This window comes from Zootermopsis nevadensis, unplaced genomic scaffold, assembly GCF_977971745.1.
Source record: "Zootermopsis nevadensis isolate Lab colony 2312 unplaced genomic scaffold, Znev_1.0 Znev_ptg000020l, whole genome shotgun sequence".
In the NCBI taxonomy this organism is placed as follows: Eukaryota; Metazoa; Arthropoda; class Insecta; order Blattodea; family Termopsidae; genus Zootermopsis; species Zootermopsis nevadensis.
The window spans coordinates 3,474,684-3,499,732 of record NW_028259152.1 but is presented as its reverse complement, the minus strand read 5'-3'; the positions used below and the strand labels follow the sequence as shown (position 1 = coordinate 3,499,732).

General features: G+C 35.9%; 2 protein-coding genes across 4 annotated transcripts; both read left to right on the top strand.

Moving 5' to 3' along the window:
- The first annotated feature begins 646 nt into the window (after positions 1–646).
- On the top strand, positions 647–6,614 carry Prosalpha6 (Proteasome alpha6 subunit). 2 transcript variants are annotated; one of them, XM_022057872.2, is made up of 5 exons: positions 647–761; positions 1,079–1,329; positions 2,755–2,914; positions 3,130–3,339; positions 4,922–6,614. In XM_022057872.2, the coding sequence occupies exons 1-5, from the start codon at positions 759–761 to the stop codon at positions 5,129–5,131; spliced, it is 834 nt and encodes a 277-aa protein (XP_021913564.1). In that variant the 5' UTR covers positions 647–758; the 3' UTR covers positions 5,132–6,614. The 2 variants fall into 2 exon arrangements, with proteins under 2 accessions (XP_021913564.1, XP_021913566.1); XM_022057874.2 differs by lacking the exon at positions 647–761 and adding an exon at positions 959–979.
- A 1,049-nt stretch (positions 6,615–7,663) lies between these two features.
- betaCOP (coatomer subunit beta) lies at positions 7,664–23,812 on the top strand. Of its 2 annotated transcripts, none has more exons than XM_022057880.2 (19): positions 7,664–7,886; positions 8,591–8,701; positions 9,827–10,056; positions 10,789–10,958; positions 11,660–11,867; positions 12,797–12,934; positions 13,835–14,027; positions 14,470–14,618; positions 14,737–14,877; positions 14,988–15,122; positions 16,505–16,644; positions 16,996–17,198; positions 19,143–19,312; positions 19,864–20,176; positions 20,977–21,138; positions 21,438–21,583; positions 22,556–22,645; positions 22,737–22,889; positions 23,552–23,812. In XM_022057880.2, the coding sequence occupies exons 2-19, from the start codon at positions 8,611–8,613 to the stop codon at positions 23,621–23,623; spliced, it is 2,904 nt and encodes a 967-aa protein (XP_021913572.1). In that variant the 5' UTR covers positions 7,664–7,886; positions 8,591–8,610; the 3' UTR covers positions 23,624–23,812. The 2 variants fall into 2 exon arrangements, with proteins under 2 accessions (XP_021913572.1, XP_021913571.1); XM_022057879.2 differs by lacking the exon at positions 7,664–7,886 and adding an exon at positions 8,186–8,325.
- The last annotated feature ends 1,237 nt before the right edge of the window (positions 23,813–25,049 follow it).

Here is a 25,049-nt window from a genome sequence, read left to right as displayed (position 1 = left end):
TTTCATTGGACATGTAGAAGTGCTGGAGAAATCCTGAAGAAATTCTGGATAAGTCGTAGAGTGGAGTAGGACAAGTCCTGGATAGTTTATGCGGAATTTTATTGGTCATGGAGAAGTGCTGGAGGTTATGCGGAAGTCCTAAAGCGGCGGTAGGATTTATACTATGCTGGCCGGTTATTTTGGATTCGTTTATGTTTGATTGGTATGTGTTATATTGTATTAGGTTGCGTTGTATTGGCTTAGGTTCGGTTAGGTTAAGGTTATGTTAGGTTAGGCTAGGTTAGGTTAAGTTAGGTTATCTTAGGTGTAACTAGGTTAGCTAAGGTAATGTTAGGTTGTTTAGTTTATGATCGATAAGGTTTTTTGTTTTCTGATGGTTTATATTGTCCTGGAGAATTTCTACCTTGTTCATAGGGTGGTCGTGGGGATGTCCTGGAGAAGGCCTGTGTAATTTCTGGAAAAATCCTGGCTTTTGTGAATATTCTTTGGTCATGGGGAAGTGCTGGAGAAATCCTGGAGAAGTGGTGGCGAAGTCCTGGAAGGTTATCTGGCAGTCTTTAAGCGGTGGTGGGTTTAATCCTATGCGGGTCGGTTATTTTGGATTCGTTTAAGTTTGATTGGAATAAGTTATATTGGATTACTAACTACGTTATGTGTCACAGGTATTAGTAGTAACATGTATCTGTGGATAACTTTCTCTTTGCTTTCTGGTCTGGTTGGTTGGTAGTGTTTGGAGTTATAAATTGAATTCGGTAAAAATGGTGAGTAAGGGTGTTTATATGATAGTTTTTAAAGGTATATAGGACTGCGGAGTTTGTTTTGTTATGAAATTTCGTAGTAGCAGTGAAGTTAATCCTTATTAATTAATGATATTGCCTTAATACATATTATTTGTTTTTGTATCGGTGGAGTGTTTAACATAACCTAATTGTTTGACATGACTAAGACGATTTGAGCATTGGTTCGTTTATAAGTCCTAGTAAGATCTTTACTATTACATATGCAATTGACATATCGCAGTGAATCACATAATTTAGAATTATAAGTTTCTTAAACTTGGCTCATATTTATTTTTTAGTTTCGTAACCAATACGATAGTGATGTGACTGTGTGGAGCCCACAAGGTCGGCTTCATCAAGTGGAGTATGCAATGGAGGCTGTGAAATTGGGTTCTGCAACTGTGGGACTAAAGAGCAATACTCACGCAGTATTGATAGCACTGAAACGTGCCTCTTCAGAGTTGTCAGCCCATCAGAAGAAAATTATTCCCATTGACACACATATTGGCATTGCAATTGCTGGCCTCACTGCTGATGCAAGGATACTTAGGTTCAAGAATATTATTATTATGTTTGATTTCAAACTTTCTTAATAAAATTACCACTCTGTGGACAAATTTAAGACTGCCTGCATGCACTCATCATAATTATTTGTAATTGTTTGATAAAAATTTGATATTACTTTTTAGGTGCATTTACATTCTTGTTAAGTGTGATAAACTTGCTTTGGCTATCTGTCTGTTTGTACACATGTTTAAAGTACTTTAAAATGGCTGGGTAGATATTCATGACATTTGATATTGAAAAGTTTTACTAAAATTTTCCCACAATTGCAGTCTTTGTTAAGACAGATAACAACAAGCACTTTACATTGAAACATACATGTGTTCCTGCATGAGAAATGCCCCCACTCTATAAATGCCAAATATTGATAAGCACACCAGAATTGTTCACTACTTGTTAATTTTATATGCTCCAGAGGCTAAGAAGATGATGTATGACTAATTTTAGATCTGTTAAATTGCAACTGAAAAACCACCATATTATCAGTGCTGCTTATTTCTTTACTTGTATAGTAATTTAATAAAGTGCTCATTTTATTGGTAAGTTGATGAAACACATGTTTTGACCATATTCAGTTATCTTCAGGTGAATAACTTGAATATTAACTAAACTAGTAGAGTAACATGCAATATGGAGTTTTTTCTAAAACTTAAAATTTAAAGATACAAAATCTTAAAAAACCTTCAAATTTTTAAATTCATGATATCGAGTAAAATGGTGTATAATAATGTTGAGTTAAATGGTAAATTGCTAATGAAGTAATAAGGGTCCCATCTTGTGGACCACCATTCCTGCTGGCCATAATTGTAGGGCCTGGAGGATGCTGTTTGGGCAAACACCTACAGTATCAGGATTGTAGCAGTGCTGAAGTGACCTCTCTTTCTTTCTTTTTCTTTTTACCAGCAGTTATGGAATGTACAAACAGCTAAAGAGCTGGTCCATAACTTGGACTGAAGTAGAAGCCATGGATGACAGAGTTCATCATGTCTGTTTTCCATGTCTTCTACTTGATGTATTACACATGGCCAATAAAGGTTAACTCTGAGTAGTGTGGCCAGATTACGTTGCTCCCATTTATCCTCCTAGGACAATGTTTTTTCACAGTAGAGTAACCTTTGTGTTAGGTACATTTGAATTATTTGTTAGGTCTAGCAACCTAAAATGAAACTCGTATTAAGTGACAGGATGATTCAGTAGGTTAGAACAATTTGTGTTAGCAGTATGTTAATTAATATAAGTAATCCATAAGTTATTGACTGGTATTCATAATCACCATATAGTAAAGTTGTTCCAGTAGAGCCACATGTGTTGATAATGTTTTGCAGAGTGCAGAGTTGGTTCTGACCTATGTTTCACTAATTAAGTAATTATACTCTATGGTTATGCAAAAAGTTGTAATTTTCTGTTTTAGTCGTTACATGAGAACTGAATGTCTGAATCATAAATATTCCCATGATGCCTTATTACCTGTTGGTCGATTGATAACAAACCTTGGAAACAAGATGCAAATATGCACTCAGCGTTATGACCGTCGACCATATGGTGTTGGACTCTTGGTATCTGGTTATGATGTAAGCATTTAAAAATTTCTATGTTCTTCTTACTTACGTGTTCTTGAGACTTACTGTGTTAAAATACATTCAAGTTACATTTTATAATGTGTAGAAATTTCCAAGAGGTAAGATTTTTTCTACATTAACAGTCCCTTATAAGAATTCCCCCATTTTTTTGTTAGGTTTATAATATACTTGATTCACTTCACTTGCTTCTTTACCATCTTCTGTAGGACCAAGGTCCCCATGTGTATCAGACCTGTCCATCAGCCAATTATTTTGACTGCAAAGCTATGGCAGTGGGCTCTCGTTCCCAGAGTGCCCGCACATACCTTGAGAAGCACCTCGATGAGTTCCTAGATTGTGACACAGACGAGTTGATCAAGCATGGTTTACGGGCACTTCGTGACACGTTGCCCAATGAAGTTGAGCTCAACACTAAGGTATTCTCAGCCCTTTACTCTTTTTCATATAATGAAGTTTTAAAAGTTAATTTACCATATAATGCCCTCAAAAAATGCTGGACAAGTTTAAGAGTGTTCAGTACCATTGTAGCTTTTGCATGCTTATGTCAGACATTGTACATTGTCTTGGTTGCCAGATTTTGAAAGGATTTACTAGTAGCTGCATTTAGGTTATGATTTTGTCCTTCACTTTGATGACATCTAATTTCATAGAGCATAGTGCACCTTTCATGGATCCCAAAGATGCAATAATTTATGCCAAGGTCTTCTGAGCACACTTGTTCCTTCAGGCTTTACAACAAAAATTTTGTACACATTCACACATTTTTGTGTCTACAATGCATGGTGTATGCCCTGTTTGTCTAATATGATTTGATCTCTATAATAATATTTGCTGAATAATATAAATTATGAAGCTTCTCATTATGCAGTTTTGATCAGAACCTTATTTTCAAGCAGCCTCAGTCTGTGTTCTTTGTTTATGTGAGAGACAGCATTTCACATGCACACAAAGCAACAGGTAAAATTATAGTTTTGTATATTTTAGTATTTATGTTTTGGATAACAGGCAGGAAGACAAAGATTCTGAACTATGTAGTAGCTAGTACAACATATATATAAATGTTAAACCATTTTATTCAGTATTGTTATTAACTATGTCAGCATATGTTTTGATTCCAAGAGAATCATCAGAGTTGTAATATGCCCTATTAGATCTGTTGGTTTAAAATCATCAAACTATATCAATATTAATTAACATAGGTCATTTTAAGACTCTGCTGGTAACTTATCAAACTATACATTTTTAAGTGATTTTGTAAACAGTGGTGAATAAGAGTTCTGAATCAGTCTCATTATTAGCATATACTAGAGTTCATGTGTCCTGTTTACTTCCAGTCCCTACAGATTTTCTTGAATCTTCCTAGTGGCATATACTAAAGTAAAGTAAATCATCTCTTTGTTTCAGGTTAGTTTTAATAGGAAATGCATGAGACGAGTGTTTACCTTTGTGGACTTACATTATATGTTTTGATTAAATGCATTCCAGTTAGGCTAAACAGTTTCATTAGCATAGGGTTTCATTCGACTGGCTCTTCTTGTAAGTGATGATTATCATTTCCATTTCCATACAGAAGTGAATAATCATATGCTGGTTTAGTGCTACCTACGTCCCATATTTCTATAGTGCTACTGTATCTCACTTAAATTATTACATTTATGTCACTTCTTTTTTATTGAACTTGACCAAAAGAGATTTCTGACGTTCAAAGTTCCAGATTTTATGTCCATTTTCAGTTGTTGTTGTTTTTATACCAAGTTTATTATTTTATTTATTGTAATTTCTTGTAGCAATGATGGATTGAGACCTGAAATGAATGTGCTAGCCAATGAAAGTACAATGGTGGGTTACCATAATGATAATCTGAAGATGTGAATAGATCTTGACATATATGTATATTAAATAAAATTGAAGTACAGTACAATTCCTTTATAATCCTATTCATGAATGATAATATATTAATAGCAGTAAATTGTGAACTTTACAATTTCTTTTCCCTAGAATGTGTCAATAGGGATTGTGGGGAAGAACACTTCATTTAAGGTGTTTGATGAAGAAGGAACTGCTCAGTACCTAAGAATGATTGAAGGGGAAGAAAAACGTGGTGGACAGCCAGACACAACAGGCCAGGATCCCACACCCCCACAACCTCCGCCAGGAGGAGAAGGTCCCCAGGACCCAATTCCTGCAGTGGCTATGGAGACAGAGTAACCATCTTGCTATCCACTTACATTACCCTGTTGCTTCCTTTATCTTTCCTGCTACTGACTAAAGAATCCTGACCATGGCCATATAGGAAGCTTCACCCTTCATTCATCTTGCTTGTGATGGAGTTTGACTATAAATTGTTTTATTTTCATAATTATTTTGTGGCACATTAACATTTGTGGGTATATTTTATTAATTACCTGTCATCTGATTGATATGCATAATAGTATGTTTATATTATGTAATCTCCTAGGTGTTATACATCAGTTTGTGTCAAAATGTTTCAAAGGCAATAGTCTCATTGCAGATATTTGTACATGATCAAATTCTTTAAATAATAAATATTTTCAACTAGTTCAATGGCAAATACATTCTTGGTCTCAAAGTGTGCAGTTTGACTCCTGTTAAACGTATTGATTTTTCTTCTGATGTCAAAATATATTTAAATTATGCAACAAACTGGTGGAGTTATTCTCATAGTATATAATTTATTACAATTTCATTAGATGTTACATGGGCACAGTACTCTTGTAAGAATACTTCAGTACTGAAGGAGTATTTTGACTTGATCTGTTTTTGCCTACATTACTTATCCTGTGTCAACATTTGTTTTTTCAGTGTATAATGTTAGAAATTTATTGTAATTCAACAGATTTAATTCAAGAAAATATAAACTGACCTTGGTGAAGGAACCAGTTTTCATAAAATGTATAGTTGTATCTAGCACAGTGCCAGTCATGAATTAATTTTTTTAAATTATATTCTTAGTGATTAATTTTTGTCTTGTCATAATAAATATTTGGTTCTGGGTAAGAAAGCCATAAAGCATATCTAATTCCTTCTGGCATAAGCACTTCTTACCAGTTACTGAAGACATGTATTTCTGTTATAGTTTAAGTGAAATAATTTAAATCATAAAATTGTGTTCACGTTTTCTTGTGTTGATATTTAAATTGTGGGAAGGCAGGAGTTAATGTGAAAATTTTCGAAGTATACAAATTCTGAAGAAGAGAGAAAAAAGAAAAAGAAAAAGAAAACTTGAAATTCATAAAAACGATTGTTTGCGTTTATTAGTCAATAATGCTGTATTTTCTTCAACTCCATTTTTTGAATTAAGATTTTAATGTCTCATTTCTTAGCCATAATGTGAAATACAATATTATATACATCAGATGGAAGAAGTTGATAATTTTCTTCATATCTTACATACTGTGCTGTATGAAGATGGATTCAAGTTCTACTACATTATTTCATTCACATGTGCTGTAACTAAACTGCTTCTACACAGTACTTTGATGAAATCTGAGGTACTGAGAGGAAGCATTTGCTCAGTATTACTTTGTGAAGTGTTGTGATATATAGCCATGGTCTACTATTACAAAACAACTATTATCATGATAAGGCAGGATTGTAACTAGAAGGGATGTAACCTAATAGAGTGGAAGAATTACATACTAGAAATAAAATATCTTTTCTAGTTATATAACTCTGTGTGCAGCACATTATTGATTGATATTTATATTATGGATTGAAACATTGATGTTCCTATTCCTTGTAAGTTATGGTGAGATTGGTCGGAGGTACCAGTACAAGGACAGTACATCTGCAGATGGAGGGTATTAACAAGAATTGGAAAACAATGAGGGAAAGCTGTTAATATGATAGGTTAATTATGGTCTTTTGAAACTATTGAAAATCATATAGCTTTATATTACATGATCCTCTTGCTAGAGTTTGCAGACTTTAAGCAGTGAAACCAATATTTACACACTGATGTTCACATATATGTATTAAGCCAGCAATAACATCTTTTATCTCCTACTCTGTTGAAGAATTTATTTTGCATGATTTGGTTTTTGTGGTGGCATGTATGAAGATGGCTGAGTTTTGGGTTGTATAGTACTGTGTAATTTGGTGAAATTTTACCGACGTTTCAGAGGTACTTGCAGCCTTCATCACCGCGTTGATAAGAGATGGCCATCTCTGAAACATGGGTAAACTTCTATGGGAATACATTACTACAACCTGGAACACAGCAGTCTTCAATAATTTACTTAAGTTGAAATTAAGAAAAAATTGTCAGTGGAACCACGGTTCCGTAGAATCTGACGTAAATACGTCTCTATATTTAAATTATATTTAAGCAATAAATACAATGAAAGGAAGGTAGCTGAATGTAGTGTAAGGAAATTAATGTCAAAATTATCTAGTCTACGACGCACTTGTACAAGCGATTCACAGCTCAGCTCTTTCCGCAATAACGAAAGCGGATTGTTGACGGCAGTAAGGTAACATAACAATGCACGCAAGCTGACCATTGTTGTCGGTTCATATTTACACAATGTTGATATGGATCTTACACGTTTTTCTAGGTAACAATGCCAAGTAAACACGACGTTCCATAGTTAACCATTGTTGTCGATTTGTTGATACGGATCTTACACATTTTCCTTTCACTTTTTTGCCGAATGACCCTTCCGTATAGACGTATTTACGTCAGTAATTGTAAGTATTTACAAAATAGCCGTTATAACTATGTATATTTTCAGTCGTCACGAGGAACGTGAGGAAGACTGTCGATGAAGCTGGTGTAATGGTGATCCGTGGTAAGAATTATAACCACGTGCAAGATTCCAGGCATTATGAAATTGGTCATGACGATTTCATATACTTCAATAAAAGACGTACCGTGGCGCTAGCGTTTAGTGCAAGGAACTATAACTTTGACACGTCAAGTGTTTGTGTTATTACATTACAGGTGATTAATTTGTGAATACAAATTGGCATGCATTTGCAGTTTAAACAGAGCGTTTGCGATATTGCTATTTAATTAATTTTACAGAGAACTGCAATTTTATAATACGCATAATGTTTTTGGTCGTTGCTGTATTTTGCTAACCTTTACTTCTTTGTCACTGATTTGATAATGCTCTGTAATTCGGAATAAGTAAATTCATAGATATGTGCAGCATTTAGTATGAAAAAAGCTAGTGAATAGTATAGCTTTGACATATTTTGAAATTAACCTACTGGCGTAGCTTAGATGAAGTAAGCTTAAGTTCACTGTGTTACTCATGTGCGATAAAGCTGTTTGTCACACGTTTTGATGTAGGTAATTTACTTCCAAAATGTACCTGATCCATGAAATTATATGTAGTAATGGCATTGTTAATCTCAGCAGTGAATGGAGGCGAGTGGTAAGGCTTCACACTTTGATCACTTTACCCCTCGTGTTGAATCAGAATCTTTTCAAACCCAGGGCCCAGCTGACCACTGTGACAGACAGTCTCACATTAACTCTTGCCTTCCCACTACTTTCATTTGGAGATAGTTGTTTTTTGATGTTACAATCTAGCTGTGTTCATTCAGTGTCACTTAAAAAAACCGAATTTCCATTTTTAAAGAAGTGATAAATTAGAAGGTAGGATTTATTTTATTTATTGCAAGTTTCCTTAATTGCAGGTAGTTTATATTGGTTCAACATGGTTACAGTTGAGCAGCCATGTTATACTCTAATAAATCTGCCATCAGATTCTGATCCTCCCAATGAGATGCAGTTGAAGATGGATCTTGGTATGTTAACATTTCTTTATTTTGATGTAGATCTAACTTGCATATTCCATAAAATTGTAATTGCACCTACTCTTATATGGGGTTTGTAAAAGCTGTTAAAGTACAGTATTTAAAAATTGTTGGGTGGTCATTTGGAGGTGTTATCCCTAAGTAACATGAGGATTAAAATGACAAGGTTAATAGAACATAATATAATTTAATTACATTCCATAAACCATTCATAGGCCTAAGCCAAGGAAGTAGAACATGTCATAGTACAAATACAATGCTTATTTCTAATATAGATGTAGATTACATTTATGACAGTGATTTACAGTCAGCCACAGTATTGCCACAAAAATAATTACACAAGAAAGCATCACCACTATTGCATTCATGTATTTATAATAGCTGAGAATTTTTGGTTGAGGTAAATTCTTCTATGGAGTAGGAGTGAGATAGGATACACTATTTTAGTGCTGGCTTAAACTTCTTTATATTGTGCTCCAGACTTTTTATAGTGGAGTGAACATTATTGAATAGCTTAATTCAAGTGTAGCAAACTCCTTATTTATGTTTACTGAGTTTAATGTGTGGCATGTTAAGGCTATGTCTGTCTTGTACATATGTTGTGGATATCTGAGTTTGTTTGAAATTTTGTTGTTGTCCACTATTAATTATAATAATGAGAGCAAGTATTCACTGGCTAATGGAAGAATATTAAATTTCTTTAACAGTTATCTACATGAGACTCTCCTTTAAGTTCCTGCCATTATTCTAATAATTTTCTTTTGATTGTAAAATACTTTTTTGCTGTCTGTCAAGTTCCCCCAGAAAATAACTGAATATGACGTGATCAAATGGAAGTAAGTTAAGTATACTGAAGTTGATCACACACTGGAAGAAATAAGACACATTTGTCAGACAGTAGCTTTAATTAAGCAAGTCCATCTGCAGGTGGAAATTTTTAATGAAAATGGTGTGTGCATGAAGTCTATATATATATGAATGTATTGTTGTTAAAATTGCAGTGCAGTAGGAAATGAAGTGCATCACTGTAGCAGAATACATTTATAATTCTCTTACTGTTCTGGTAGTGTTATTAAGTGTTATTTGTGTAGTTTTATAAAGACTTTATTTTTTCAGAGAAGGGTGATACTAAAACAAAAATTGAAGCTTTGAAGAAAACAATTCGTATGATAGTTAGTGGAGAACGATTACCAGGGTTGCTGATGACAATAATCCGCTTTGTGCTACCACTTCAAGACCACATGATAAAGAAATTATTGTTGATATTCTGGGAAATTGTTCCTAAGACAACTCCAGATGGCAAACTTATGCAAGAGATGATACTTGTCTGTGATTCTTACAGGAAGGTAAACTGCTTTTATTCCAGGAAGAAAGCATTAATGTGATACACATTTTGATTTAAAGATAATATATCATTTTGTAATTCAGATGGTTAGATTGAAGTAGGTGGTTTTACATTAAAGTATTGAATGTTTTTAGAGTAAATATTAAATTTTCTTATGCAAGTCTCAGAATAAACCCTTCTAAGAGTTTTTTTCCCTTCATTCACATTTGTCCCACATTTGCAGGGTCTGTGTTTATACCTTCTAAGAGTATTTTAAAAAAATTGATTAAAATCTGATGTAAATATGGGTAGGTAATGTAGGGTGTTCCATAATGACCTTGGATACTATACATCAAAGAAATTAAAAAAATATAAGTAGTCTTTCAAAGTTATTCATAGGTACCAAAAAGAATATGCATGAATAAATAATGTCTTTTTGCACATAATTATGTGTAAAATATTACCTGATTTCTACCTTTCATTTTTAAACTAATACATCTAAAAAATAATGTGCCAAAATTGTGTAACATAAGACATAAACTGCTTAATGTGATTAGCATATTATTTATTAGGATTTGACATTTTCATGTAGGACTAAAACTTCTGGACGTATCTGTGTGCATGCAGTTTTACATTTTCTTTCTTCTTCTTGGCCTGCTAACACATTTCCACTTTTTCATAACTGTCATGAATTTTTATTTAAGAAGGAAATGATATAATTGGCATAATAATCCCAGTCTATGTTTACCACCAGGATCTGCAGCATCCCAATGAGTTCTTGCGTGGATCAACATTGCGTTTTCTGTGTAAACTTAAGGAGCCAGAACTTCTGGAGCCACTGATGCCTGCAATTAGGGCTTGCCTCGAACACAGGCATTCTTATGTGAGAAGGAATGCTGTCCTTGCCATTTTTACAATTTACAGGTACAGGTGTAATATGTCATCATATGTAATACTGTAAATGCTGTTTTACCATCTTCTGCTTTAAGAATACAATAAAATCTTTGTATGCTAAAGTTTAAGGGACTCTGTTTCTAGCTTTATTATGTGTGAGTACTATTGCTTGTGCTGTAGTTTGAATTCTTCTTACCATGAAAGCCTGGATTCAATCCAGGGACATTCTGCGTGAGTGTGTGGCTGTGGGGTGTTTTTATGTGTTCTTTGCATAAATGACAAAAGTGAACATGTAATGGGGATGTCAGTTCTATGTCTCCATCTGCATGTTTCATCTTTGCATCTATCCAATGAATTTCAATGATATTTTATATTTGAGGTCTGGATTAAAAGTTTTAAGATGAGTTTAATTGTGGCATGTGTTAGTGAGACATAAACCTTATTTTAAATTAATCTCAAACTAAACTTTTTAAATTTTATCAAATTGATGTTATCCAAAAAAATTGTTTATATTAAAGAATACAGTACTAATAATGTCTGTGACTCATTTGAAACATTTTTTGCAAATTCTGATTATTTAACAGGTTACTGAATCTATGTAAATTTACAAAAAATAATATGTGTATTGTGTTTGCAATGAACAGGAAGTACTGTTAGTAGTTGCAGAGAAATTTTCATAATTTTCACTCCTCTGTCTATTAAAACTGTTTTTTGTGTGTTTTGTTCTGCAGAAATTTTGAGTTCCTTATTCCTGATGCACCTGAATTAATTGCAAGTTTCTTGGAGGGTGAGCAGGATATGTCCTGCAAACGCAATGCTTTTCTTATGTTGCTTCATGCAGATCAAGAAAGGGCATTAGCATACCTTGCATCCTGCCTTGACCAAGTGACTTCTTTTGGAGATATCCTACAGCTTGTCATCGTGGAATTGATTTATAAGGTACACACAATTAACCTATGCTTACCAGAAAGAAAATTTAGTGAGAAATAATTGATTATGAAAGTGTTATCAATTAAACAGAGAACCAAAGTAATGCCTATTTCTGCAAGTTATATTAGGAATAGAGGTCACACACATTCATACATGGGAACATGATGGCCATTTCCCTGTTCTGATTTTTCTACAGTATATACTATTGAAAGTATTTTTCTTAGATTAAATTTTCAAAGAAGGGAACCAAAATATTGTTCATGCATCACTTAGAGAGCTGCTATTTGCTGCCATTAGCACATTTTGTGGATGATGCCAGTTTTTATCAGCGCTGGGTGAGGTTTTGTGCCATGTTTGTATCTGCTCTGGAATGTATTTTCTCCCTGCATGATCACCTGCACAGTGGCCAATAATTAATAAGCACATGTAGGAAAGCAGTATGTAGCCTTTGAATTGGGCTGTCCTATGTAGAGTGTAATTTAGAAATATGGTAACCTTACAAATTACATATTTACTCTTCTGTTTGAAAGCTGTTACTGATGTAACACTATTGTAGGATATACGAAATTTGTTATATACATTTTTAATACAAATTTTGTATTATACTCTCTCCTCTCTATTTTTCTAAGTCACAAATATGGCAATGTGCAAATAACATTTGACAGTTTTAAGGTATTGTAAACTATGCATAATTCTTTATTTGTAGTTCATATTGCTATCTCTACATGGAAGAATATATTGAAAGGAAGGTAGCTGTTGTGAATTATTGCCAAAACTGCTTATTGTTCGGCACATTGTGATAAAGTTGATGTGTCTTGAGTAAGTAATTTCAGATTCAAATAATGATTTTATTGACATGTGTTAAAACTTTCCCTCATCATGTTCAGTATGTTAAAATGTTCCATATAATTAAGCTTACGCTATGAGTTGGTCACCAGGTTTGCCATGCTAACCCATCAGAACGATCACGCTTCATTAGATGTATCTACAATCTGTTGAATTCAACCAGTCAGGCTGTGCGTTATGAAGCAGCTGGCACCCTGGTAACACTGTCTAGTGCTCCAACTGCTATCAAGGTAAAACAGTATATTTAGTTAGAATATGATTTTTACTCTGTATTGTTATTGATTTCATTAAATCATTGTTGTATATGTGATAAATGAGATTGTCTTTGCATGGTCTGATTACTTGATCTCATTCGTAGGCTTGTGACCACAGAGATTAACCTGTAATAAAGAAAATGCTTAAATCTGCAAACATAAAACAGGAATTGCTTTGCACATTTCTGTTGCACTCTGCATTCATAATTTACTGTGAAATACTCGACGTTCTCTTAATATTACATACTTTGCTTGGATGGTGAATAGTATAAACTATTTTGAAATCTGGGTCATCATTTAGTGCACGTTTGTTTGTACTGCTGTTCCGTGACAAAATATACCATGGTATCTTCCAGTAGGTTTGAGGAGAGGAATGAGAAAGGACTGATTCCAAAATACTAATAGGATTTAAGATATTTTTTAAAAAATTTCTGAGTTAAGTAAGTCTCTTAGCTTCCTATTGTTAATTTCTGAGATAGGTGTGGATGTGTTTATGCTAACATTTCGTTTATTTAAATGTAAACCACTGTGCACCTGCTTTCATGTTTGAATCCTAGTATCTAATGTTTGTATTTTATTACTACAGAAATTCATTAAACAAATAAATATTCAGTCATCTGAATTGTGAGTAACACATAGCAGTGCAATGTGATTACTGTATACTGGGAGGAATGTTGAGGATCAGTATAAATGGGTGGAAAGTTATTTACCAGTCTGAATTTTTGGTTAACAGTGGCTGCAGAATGACTGCATTGTTTCACTTATTACATTCTACAAGTGTACTGTAATTAAGTACAACTGTAATTTTGATGTTTGTTAAAAATGGAACCTATAAGAATGTTTATGGTTTGTGGATATTTATTATTGTGTTTGTAGGCAGCTGCATCCTGCTACATTGAACTCATTGTCAAGGAAAGTGACAATAATGTGAAATTGATAGTATTAGACCGCCTTATTGCATTGAAAGAGCATCCTACACAGGAACGAGTCCTGCAGGACCTTGTTATGGATATACTTCGAGTCCTGGCAAGTCCAGACCTTGAAGTTCGGAAGAAGACCTTGAACCTTGGTGAGTTAATAAGATCTAAATATGCAGAAGTTGGTTAATATGATGTCTTCAGGAGCAATTTGTGAACTGCAGGCTGTCTGTCCTCCGATGGTCTGATTACATTTAACCCAGAATGGCACAATAACATAAATCTTTGACACTTTGAACTGTATAGTGGTCAAATGCAGACGTGTATGGGGCAGAAACAACACGTGAGTTGATAATTTATATAAAAGAACTGTGTGCACGCCATGTTTTTTTATTTGTGGTTTGAATGAACTTTGCAAGATAGATACTGAAATGATAACATCTAATAAGTTACAACTACTTCTTAGTACTTCCTTATGGTCCTTTGTATCCTGTGGAGAGTCATATGCAAATGTATTATGGCATTGGAAGGTTAAATAGAGGTCAGTCTAATGGAGATATTACTTTCCTTTAATATGTATGTTATGTATTACAGCAATGGAACTGGTATCATCCCGAAATATTGAAGAAATGGTTTTGGTTCTAAAGAAAGAGGTTGCAAAGACACACAATATTGTGGAACATGAGGATACTGGGAAATATCGCCAGTTGTTGGTTCGAACTCTACACAGTTGCTGCATTAAGGTGAGTTTCCCTCTGTCACTTAAGTTCATAGATGAGCAGAAAGTATTTTACAGAAAATGTTTGAGTTTATGTATGATATTATAGTCAAAGATTTACATACTGTATTTGCTCTTTGCAGTTCCCAGATGTGGCAGCAACTGTAATTCCTGTTCTGATTGAATTCCTTTCTGATACAAATGAACTTGCAGCATCTGATGTTTTGGTATTTGTACGGGAAGCAATTCAGAAGTTTGAAGGACTTCGGCCTCTTATAATAGAAGTATAATTTAATTCTAAATTATTTGACTTCTTATGCTCATATGTTTGTTGTAATTAAATTCCTGTTGAGTTTTCTATTTTGAAATATCACGTATTATAACAACTTTGCAGAGACTCCTGGATGCTTTCCCAACAGTTAAGTCGGTTAAGGTTCATCGTGCAGCACTGTGGATTCTTGGAGAATATGCTACTAGCCCTGATGATATACAGGCTGTTATGAATCAAGTGCGTCAAACTCTTGGGGAGGTAATGATTTATCATATTTTTATGTTGTTTAGCATACCATTGCAGTATCTTATACTCAGTAGAAACATCACGTTACTACCTAGTAATCTGTTGTTGTTGTTTTTTATTATTTCACCATGTTTCAATCACTTAAGGGTCAGTACATTGACTCAGTTATAAAAGCTAAATGCTTAGTACCTTTCCTGTATTATCCTGTCTCTTTCAAATATTATGCATGCTAGATAATTGCCTGTCAAGAATGAGAGGAAAATCTATAGTAGTATATAAAAACACATTTTTATTGAAAAGTAAGAAAGCAGAATATGAAAATTAAAATAATTACTTATTTTTGCTTAATTACAAAATATAGTGTTTTTGTGTAGTCTAAATAGTGATCTTAAAAGTGATCACAACCAATATATATTTTACTGTGTATTGTAGGATTATAAATTGCATTTATAGATCAGTTTTTAATACACAGGCAAATCTATGCTGTTGTCAGCAGTTACTTTCCAGTAAAGAATTTAGCGAGTTGAGAAAAAAAATGTTTAAAATGAATGTTTGTGTATTTTTATGGAACATGTGGGAAGTGTATATGTTAAATTGCAGTTTGTTCATTTGTTTTGTTCACAAACTGATAATTAGGTAGGAGTCATCTTGTGTTGAAGGTGTACATATGTTTTTACATTGCCAACAGTCTAATCTTCTTCTTCTTCTTCCATGGCTCTCCAGTCCGTATTCGGTTCATGGCCTCCTCAATTCTCCTCTTCCATTCGGTCCTCTGTTAGGTCCATCCGAGGCTTTGATCGAGGTTTTGAAACATCTTCCTTTTTACGGTGCAAGATTGTTAGCCTTGCGACCAGGTTACCTGTCTTAGTTTGACCTCTTCCCCTCGACCAATCTGGCTAGGGATGCCCTACCAGTAGCAATGCTACTGCCAGCATAGCTCTTGGGGTCACTGAAGTACTCAAGCCCCACCACCATGACAAGGTGCAGGTACCATTAAGTGGGGGCCAGCAGTCTAATGGTGATTTTAAAAAATGATCACCAGCTGACATCTATTATAGATAGATATTTACACATAGAATGACCCTCATGTTATTTGCTGATTTTCATTTGTAAATACATACCATTTCTAGAAGTACTTCAGTTAATGGGTTTTCAGCTTGTTATGGGAAAAGTGTAGCTTGGTAAGAAGTTTCTCTTTAGTTTTATTAAACATTCTTGTTGGCATCTTGTGCTGCGAAAATTAGTGCTATTTCACAAAAATCTTGTTGCCTGTTAAGTGGATAAATGTATATTAAATTAAATTAGTTATATCAATTTTTACATAATTGTGAGATAGGTCCATTACTTTGTATAAGTTAAGGACATGCTATAAGAGTTTCTTCACAATCTGTTAGATTCCATTAGTGGATGATGAGATCCGGCGTGCAACTGGTGAGAAGGTAGACGAGGACATGATGCAGCAGCAAGTTCCAGTACAGAAATTAGTCACATCAGATGGAACATATGCTACCCAGTCAGCCTTCAACACTGCCAGGTAATGTCTGAGCCTGTTGTACTATTGCGCTGTTGTACACATGTGTAACCCCACAGAGCACTGACTAAACTTTCTCTGCTCATTCTTCCTGAACATCTTGAGAACAGCTGAATAATTTTTATAAAATGGATTAAGGAGTGTTACTAAAATTTGTCAAATTCCATTTTTGACTATGATTAGACAACAATAATGTGGGGAGTTCTCTTGCCATTCACAAAGGTAAAGTTCTGACAAATATGCCAGAATTGCAAAACTGCGCACGTTTCGTAACTAATTTTTTTTGCCGAGTTTAGGGTACAGATCATTTGTACTTCTTCATATAGTATTGATTAATGTTTGTATCTATCTTAGTGTATCCAAGAAGGGGGAAGCCCGCCCTCCTTTGCGTCAGTACATGATGGATGGTGATTTCTTTATTGGAGCTGCTCTTGGCACCACTCTAGCCAAGCTTGCTCTCCGATACATGTCACTCGTATCAGATAACAAGAAGCAAAATCGTTTCTGTTCTGAGGCAATGCTAATCATGGCATCTATCTTACACCTTGGGAAATCAGGTAAATAGTTAATGGTTTTCCTAATGACTGTAATTTTATTATATTTGAACTTATCTAATATGTAAGACTTGAGGTTCTCACAGCGGTGAATATGAAGATTTCTGTCTTCTGGGTTGTTGCGCTGTGTAGTCTGGTCGATGTTAACCAACGTTTCAGAGGTCATACTGCCTCCGTCATCAGGGCGATGAATATGCCAATAGGGTGTGAGAAGTTGGATTTTATAGGCAGGGAAGTGAAAGGTGTAGCCTGCCCCGAGCCAATGGGAGCAGGTATGGGAGTGGACCAATGGTAGCACGTGGGCGAGGGTGGGAGAGGGAGAGATTGTAGAGAGAGAAAGGTGAGTGTAGTTGTATGGATAAAGGCCCTGAAAGGGGCCGAGTTAGTGGTCTGGTTGGTTCTGGCGGCGCACTCTTGCTCGTCCTCGGAGTGTGTGGATCAGAGGCTTCCAGGACCGGCTCAGGTGAAGTCCATCTTCCCTGTTAAAGTTATCAGGATGAAGTTCGATCTCGATGGCTTCCCTGATTAACCGGTCCATGTAGCCGGTTTTTGAGGAGAGGATAGCAGTGTCCTCTAGCTGTATCTTGTGCTCCAAGTTGAAGCGGTGTTCAGCAACCGCAGATTTCTCGGGCTGCCCGAGCCGGATGTGGCGTTCGTGCTCCTTGATCCTGGCCTCAACGGAACGGCCTGTCTGGCCGATGTAGACTCCAATTCCCATCACCACCCGTCCAACAAACAGGCCGTGCTCTCGACCCTGGTACACAGGGCTAAAGCCCTTTGCGACCACGACAGCCTACAGAGTGAACTGGAGGCACTCACCACCACCTTCAGGAAAAACGGATACAGCAACCGTCAGATTCAGAAAGCTCTCAATCCGCCTGCGAGGCTGCCACCGCCTACTGAAAAACCAGCCTCGGTTGCCTTCCTGCCCTACGTCGGGACGACCTTCAACCGCATAAGCAGGTTGCTGGCCAGGCACGACATCAAGTCTGTTGGTCTTCCGCCAAAGAAAATTCCCAGTTTTCTCCGGCCGCTAAAGGACGACCTAGGACTGAAGACGCCTGGCGTATACAGAGTTCCCTGCGAGTGCGGAAAAGTCTACATCGGCCAGACAGGCCGTTCCGTTGAGGCCAGGATCAAGGAGCACGAACGCCACATCCGGCTCGGGCAGCCCGAGAAATCTGCGGTTGCTGAACACCGCTTCAACTTGGAGCACAAGATACAGCTAGAGGACACTGCTATCCTCTCCTCAAAAACCGGCTACATGGACCGGTTAATCAGGGAAGCCATCGAGATCGAACTTCATCCTGATAACTTTAACAGGGAAGATGGACTTCACCTGAGCCGGTCCTGGAAGCCTCTGATCCACACACTCCGAGGACTCCGAGAACGAGCAAGAGTGCGCCGCCAGAACCAACCAGACCACTAACTCGGCCCCTTTCAGGGCCTTTATCCATACAACTACACTCACCTTTCTCTCTCTACAATCTCTCCCTCTCCCACCCTCGCCCACGTGCTACCATTGGTCCACTCCCATACCTGCTCCCATTGGCTCGGGGCAGGCTACACCTTTCACTTCCCTGCCTATAAAATCCAACTTCTCACACCCTATTGGCATATTCATCGCCCTGATGACGGAGGCAGTATGACCTCTGAAACGTTGGTTAACATCGACCAGACTACACAGCGCAACAACCCAGAAGACAGAAATCTTCTTATCTAATATGCCATATGAACAGTGTTCTTTTTGTTCAAATTTCCCATATATGAGGTCTGATCTAAAAGTTGGACTGAATTTGTATCGCAGATAAATTACACTGCACAAGGATATGAAGAATATAAAAGGTGAAGAAATGCAGGTCTGTGATTATGCTTTGGAATCTGAATTACTCTCTATTATGAAATTTTTTTATGACTTTGAAGTTCTAAATTTGTGTAATTATACAGGTTTAGCAGTGAAGAATATGACAAATGATGATGCTGATCGCTTGTATCTGTGCCTTCGGGTGCTGTCTGATAAATCCCCTGTCATTGTGAATATCTTTCATGAGAATTGTCGTCGTGCTCTGTCCGTCATGCTTGCTGCCAAGGCAGAGGAGGAGGCTTCTACACAGAAAGTATGTACTGTGCTTCTAATACACAATGTGTCTTCTGTAATAATGGAGTAATATTTATGACTGTGTTATGCACAAATTACTAGTATTATAACTTGTCAGGGCAGTGCTGTTAAGGTATATTCAGCCATGCTGACCTCAAAATAACTTTTTTCTACAGCTGGCTAACTATTGTCATGACCCACATTTTTTCAACATGTAGTTCTCGACGCCTATTATTGTCACATAATGGAAACCTGTTAGCTGGAAACTTGCAGACATTCAACTGTTTCTGAATTTAATGTTATTTTTTAATAAAAGGATGTTTGCTCACATGTCCTACTGGTAAAATTAAGTACCTAAATAAATAAAATATGGTGATAGAAATAATACATTAATTCAATAAATAGTAATATCTGGGAAAGTGTTCTATTGGCATATGGGTGTGTGTTTGATATAATGGGAATGTGTTGGAATCAGGTGAAATTTTTAATTGGCTATGTGAATTTTGCAATTTTTGTTTGTTTGCAAGTGCTTTGCAGTAACGTTGATTTTTTTTCCTCGTCTTTATTCAGGCTAAAGAGAAACCTGGGTCGGTGGTACACGCAGACGATCCCATCTCCTTCCTACAGCTGTCCTCATCTCGTGCAGGTGATCTGGGTGGCACCGAGAATGTGTTTGAGTTGAGTCTTAATCAGGCACTGGTGGGTGGTCGTCGAGATGGAATTGGTTCAGGTCTTGGAAGTGGTGGAGAGTCAACACCAGGATTGAGCAAGTTGAACAAAGTCACTCAACTCACTGGCTTTTCAGATCCAGTCTATGCTGAAGCTTATGTTCACGTCAACCAGTATGATATTGTTCTGGATGTTCTCATTGTAAACCAAACAGGTACAGAAATTAAGATCAGACTTTCTAATGTATTACTAAGTTAAGATTATGAAAAATGGGTGTGAAGTTTTATCTGAATGCATAAAAATGTGCATCCTTCAAAAGTTGTTAAAAAGTTTGAAGTGTTTTTTTTTTCCTTGGTAACCTTGTGAATCCTTATCCTCTGTACATATTACCAAATAACATATTTTTTAAATTTTTGAAATGGAGGTCTACTGTAGTTAAGGGATGGAACTTTTAATATACATTTCAGGAACCTGTGAACTGTTGTTATATTTTTAAATTCACATTCATAATATTTGTTTTTGTCAGTTTTAAATATGCCTTAGCCACCCAGACTCCTGTCCAACGGGAACCGGGGGCCTTTCCTGGGGGTAAAGCGTGGCTGGGGTGTGATGCTGACCGCTCACCCCCATCTAGTGCCAAGGTCAAAAATGGGTAGGAGCTATACCTCCACTCCCTCCAAGCGCCTACATGGCATATAGTGGAACAGCTTTACTTACTTCTACAATTTTTAGTTTATTTAATGATTGGTTCAAGGAATGAATATCAGGAGAATTGCTAAGTTGTATACCACAAACGTGTTGGACAGAATGTGTACAAACATTAACACTTTTCCTCCACAGGATTGTGTGTGTTTAGGTTGTTGAGTTTATTATTCTAACCTAACTTTTTGCACTGTATTATGTATTTGCGTTGTCTTTATTTCATTATTTATTTATTCTTTTAATTCATGTCGTTTAGTATGGACTTTATATTTTGTAATGTACTGTTATCTGAATAATGTTTTCATAATCAAGGTGACACGTTGCAAAATTGCACTCTTGAGCTTGCTACATTGGGAGATTTGAAGCTGGTAGAGAAACCACAGCCTGTTGTCTTGGCTCCTCGTGACTTCTGCAATATCAAAGCCAATGTGAAGGTTGCCTCTACAGAAAATGGTATCATCTTTGGCAATATTGGTGAGTGCTTTGTAGATTAAAATTCTGTTGTTGTTTTTTGTTACATCTCTTTTCTGATCAGGTCTGCCTATCACGTGTATTTTTCATTTGTAAGGTTTTGATATGCATTCTTAGAACATATTATGACTGCATGTGTTTTATGTGTTCCACGTCATAGTCCGTAATTGACTCCTTCGTTTAAGGAGAACAGCCTTACTACTAAACCCACGTTTGGGGGACAGTGCCATTTCACTTTATCTTTTCCCGTTTGCTGTTCACTCAGTGGATGTTGGAATACTGTACTTTGTGTATTTTTGCAGTGTACGATGTGAGCGGTGCTGCGTCAGATCGCAGTGTCGTGGTTCTCAATGATATTCACATTGATATCATGGACTATATCGTTCCTGCGTCATGCAATGACACGGAGTTCAGACAGATGTGGGCTGAGTTTGAGTGGGAAAATAAGGTAAGTTAGAATGAGAAGGTGTGAACATTTACAGCTTATAAGCTGTTTTATGTCTCTAGAGTAATGAGTGTGGGAAGAGTTAAAATAAACGCAGGTAAAAATTATTTTTGTTTAGATTAAGTACACTGGGGACACTTTGTTAATAGTATGGGCAGAATAATAGTTTTTTTTAAAGTAAATAATGTATGTTGATTATGAAAATGATATTGAAAAAATTTGTAACACACTCTTTTAATCCTCTAATTTTTTTCATTTTATACAAAAATGAATAATTTGTTATGCAGTTTATTATGTTGAATTAGGAGAATGCTACAAATTTTAGTACTGTATGTGTTTAAATTAATTGAAACAGTAATTTGTAGTTTGAAAGCATTTTTAGTGCAAATATCAAATTTGAGGTAAAAATTCTGAATATTTTCATATCCTCAATGTAATTGATGCAATATTTACACTCTTTATTCTAATTTGTACGAATTATTCCTTATCGTATTGCTTATTGCATGCTTTATACGTTGTTGTACTGAGTTAATTATGGAAGTTAGAATGAGCATAAATAAATTTTATCTTTAAATTTAACGCAGAACCCAACATTAGGCATACGGCTCTCAGACCTTTCTGAATTTTGTTTTGTGATGTACGTCATTGAGTTTGGCCACTTCTTTGTTTAATTGAGTCTCTAACATAAATAGTGGGTTTGTTAATGAGAATCTGACACTAATGAATTTCTATAATTTGCAGGTACTGTTGTTCTTTTGTTATAGTAAAGTTTCCTTTACTTGTCGAACTTTGGGAAAATGGTTCTGTAACTCATATATAGTTATTCTTTATATTTATAGAATATTTTTTAATTTAGAATATACAGAATAAGATGTTATTAAAACTGATTGTAATGAGGTATGGAAATGTGTAAATTGTAATGGATAGTATGGTAATAACGAGCACTTGATTCTATATTTTTCTTTTCTGAAATAGGTTTCTGTCAATACAAATTTGACAGATCTTCATGAGTATCTTCATCATTTGATAAGCAGCACAAATATGAAATGCTTGACTCCAGAAAAGGTAACAAGAAATTTCTTCTGATGAAGTTGAAAACTGTTCTGCTAAGTATGTGCTTTGTAATGTAATATTTAATTAATGTAATTCTATACAGGCTCTCTCCGGTCAGTGCGGCTTCATGGCTGCCAACATGTATGCACGTTCTATCTTTGGTGAAGATGCTCTTGCAAACCTGAGCATAGAAAAGCCTTTCAACAAGCCAGACGCACCTGTTACAGGTCATATTCGTATTAGGGCTAAAAGTCAGGTGAGTAATGGATGCGTTGAATTAGACTGTATTTTGTGGTTGAGTAGATGGTCGGTCGTTTTGTTATTGTCTCAAAGGGGAGACTATTTGTCTGTGAAACTACAGCTGCTAATGAGTTTATTGTCTAGATCAGTGGTCCCCAACCTTTTCGTGCCTACGGGCACATTTGAGAGTTTTTGAGATCATGGCGGGCACCAACCAATTAACAAAGCCAAATTTTCTTTTCTCTGGACAAATAAGATATGGACACCAAATAATACGCAAAACAACATGACGTTTAATGATACAAGAAACCACGCAATCAAAAATACGTACTTTTATAAGTACAATTATTATTACTCAAGTGGAAACTTAGTGTGATGTTTGGAACTGCATTTCATGGGCCAGTTTTTCAAATTTGGGAGTGTAGGATGATGTTGCTGCTCGCAAACAACAGTCAAAATGGGCATCAGTAAGTCGAGATCTGTGCTTTGATTTTATAATGTTCGTGGTTGAACGGCCTTCATTATTTAGTATAACCTCTTTCCGTAACAACGTGGGCACCCAAAAAAAGCCTTGGCGGGCCACTGGTCTAGATGATACATGAATGAATATGGAGCAGCGGTTTATTTAATTTCCAGGATATGTTTTTTAATCTGAAATAATTTTGCATTTATTTTCAGGGTATGGCATTGAGCCTTGGAGACAAAATTAATATGACTCAAAAGGGCCCACAGAGAACTAGTGGAGCGTAAGTTCTTAAAGTACAGTAACGAGAAATATACGTGACTTCCTTCATGATTAGCCGGAGTAAAAGTAGCTCGTTCTTTATCTACATTACTATTTTTATTCTGTTCCTGATATAGAATAAGGCATTTGTGTAATTTTTACATGTATACGTGTATAACTTCTAATCAGTTGTATGAATAAAGTTCTGGCCCCTCTGTGTTGCTGTTCTTTTATTGGTCGATGCTAAGTAAGAAACTAAGTTGTCAGTAAGTTACTTTCAGTCCATAATATGGTGTGTCCCAAAAAGATGTCTACACACAATCATCGCGTGCATCGGCATTGTGTATGTGTCTGTGGGACGCCCTGTGGTACACACATTAGCTTCGTTTCAGCCGACTTGTCCACTATATGCGCTTCTGTTGAGGATTTGTGGAATTTAGTTCTGTAGTGACTATGAAGAAACATACCAATTGTATTTAAAATACTTTTTTTGTGTGTGTTGTGAATTTATGAACGTGGAAGTGGTGCGAAATCATGAGATTTTATTTCGTAATTTATAGACACTGGAAATCCGTGGTAGTGGAGATTGTGCACAAGGTAAAGTTATAGTTTCGTCTCTCGGTTGATATAAATGTTGCTAATTTTTCCACCAAGTTTTTTAATATGCATGATCAACAGTGATTTTCCTCAGACCCTGAAGACGTTCAGCCTCGATTACTCATTCTTAAAATGACAGCCACAATACTCCGCAGTTTTGCCATGTTTTTCTTCAAATTAGGCAGACATATTGGTGGCTGCTTAATATACAGGGTGGCATAAAGTCTGGAAACATATATAAACACCCCATTACGCCAGAGTGATGAGAAGCTGGTTGGATGATAATTTCCAAAACTGGATTGGACGATGTGGGCTACATGCTTGCCAGATCTGAACCCCCTTGATTACTTCTTCTGAGGTATGCCAAAGGCACAGGTTTATTCAATTAAAATCAAGGACACAAATCATCTGAGGCAATGCATGTGTATAGATTGATGGAAATGCTGCATTAATGCACCGCATTTATTGTAATTTTGCACAGCGCATTGAATTATGCATTGCTAATCAGGGACAACACATTGAACATATCATATATTGTAATGTAATATCAGTAAAGCATTTGTTATGTATATTCACTCAAGTTTCCAGACTTTATGGCCACTCTGTACATCTGAAATAAAGAACTGTAATTAATGGAAATTAGAGAAATTCAGCATACAGACAAATAAAAAGAGACAAGGAGATTGTGAAATGACTGGAATTATGATTAAAAATGTACACCTGCACGGCTTGGGACTTTGCATGTTATTTTCGTTGCACAGATTGTACAAATAACGGCGTTTCACAAATCAGGTTTCCACGTATTAAATACCATATTTCCTCGACTGTAAGGCAAATCGTTGATTTAGAAAAAGG

Bases quoted from the DNA above. Each gene is read 5' to 3' on its own strand.
- Prosalpha6 (XM_022057872.2), top strand. The intron at 1,330-2,754 runs GTTCAAGAATAT...TTTCTGTTTTAG, and splicing joins GCTGATGCAAGGATACTTAG to TCGTTACATGAGAACTGAAT. The intron at 3,340-4,921 runs GTATTCTCAGCC...TCTTTTCCCTAG, and splicing joins AAGTTGAGCTCAACACTAAG to AATGTGTCAATAGGGATTGT.
- betaCOP (XM_022057879.2), top strand. The intron at 21,139-21,437 runs GTGAGTGCTTTG...GTATTTTTGCAG, and splicing joins TATCATCTTTGGCAATATTG to TGTACGATGTGAGCGGTGCT. The intron at 21,584-22,555 runs GTAAGTTAGAAT...TTTCTGAAATAG, and splicing joins AGTTTGAGTGGGAAAATAAG to GTTTCTGTCAATACAAATTT.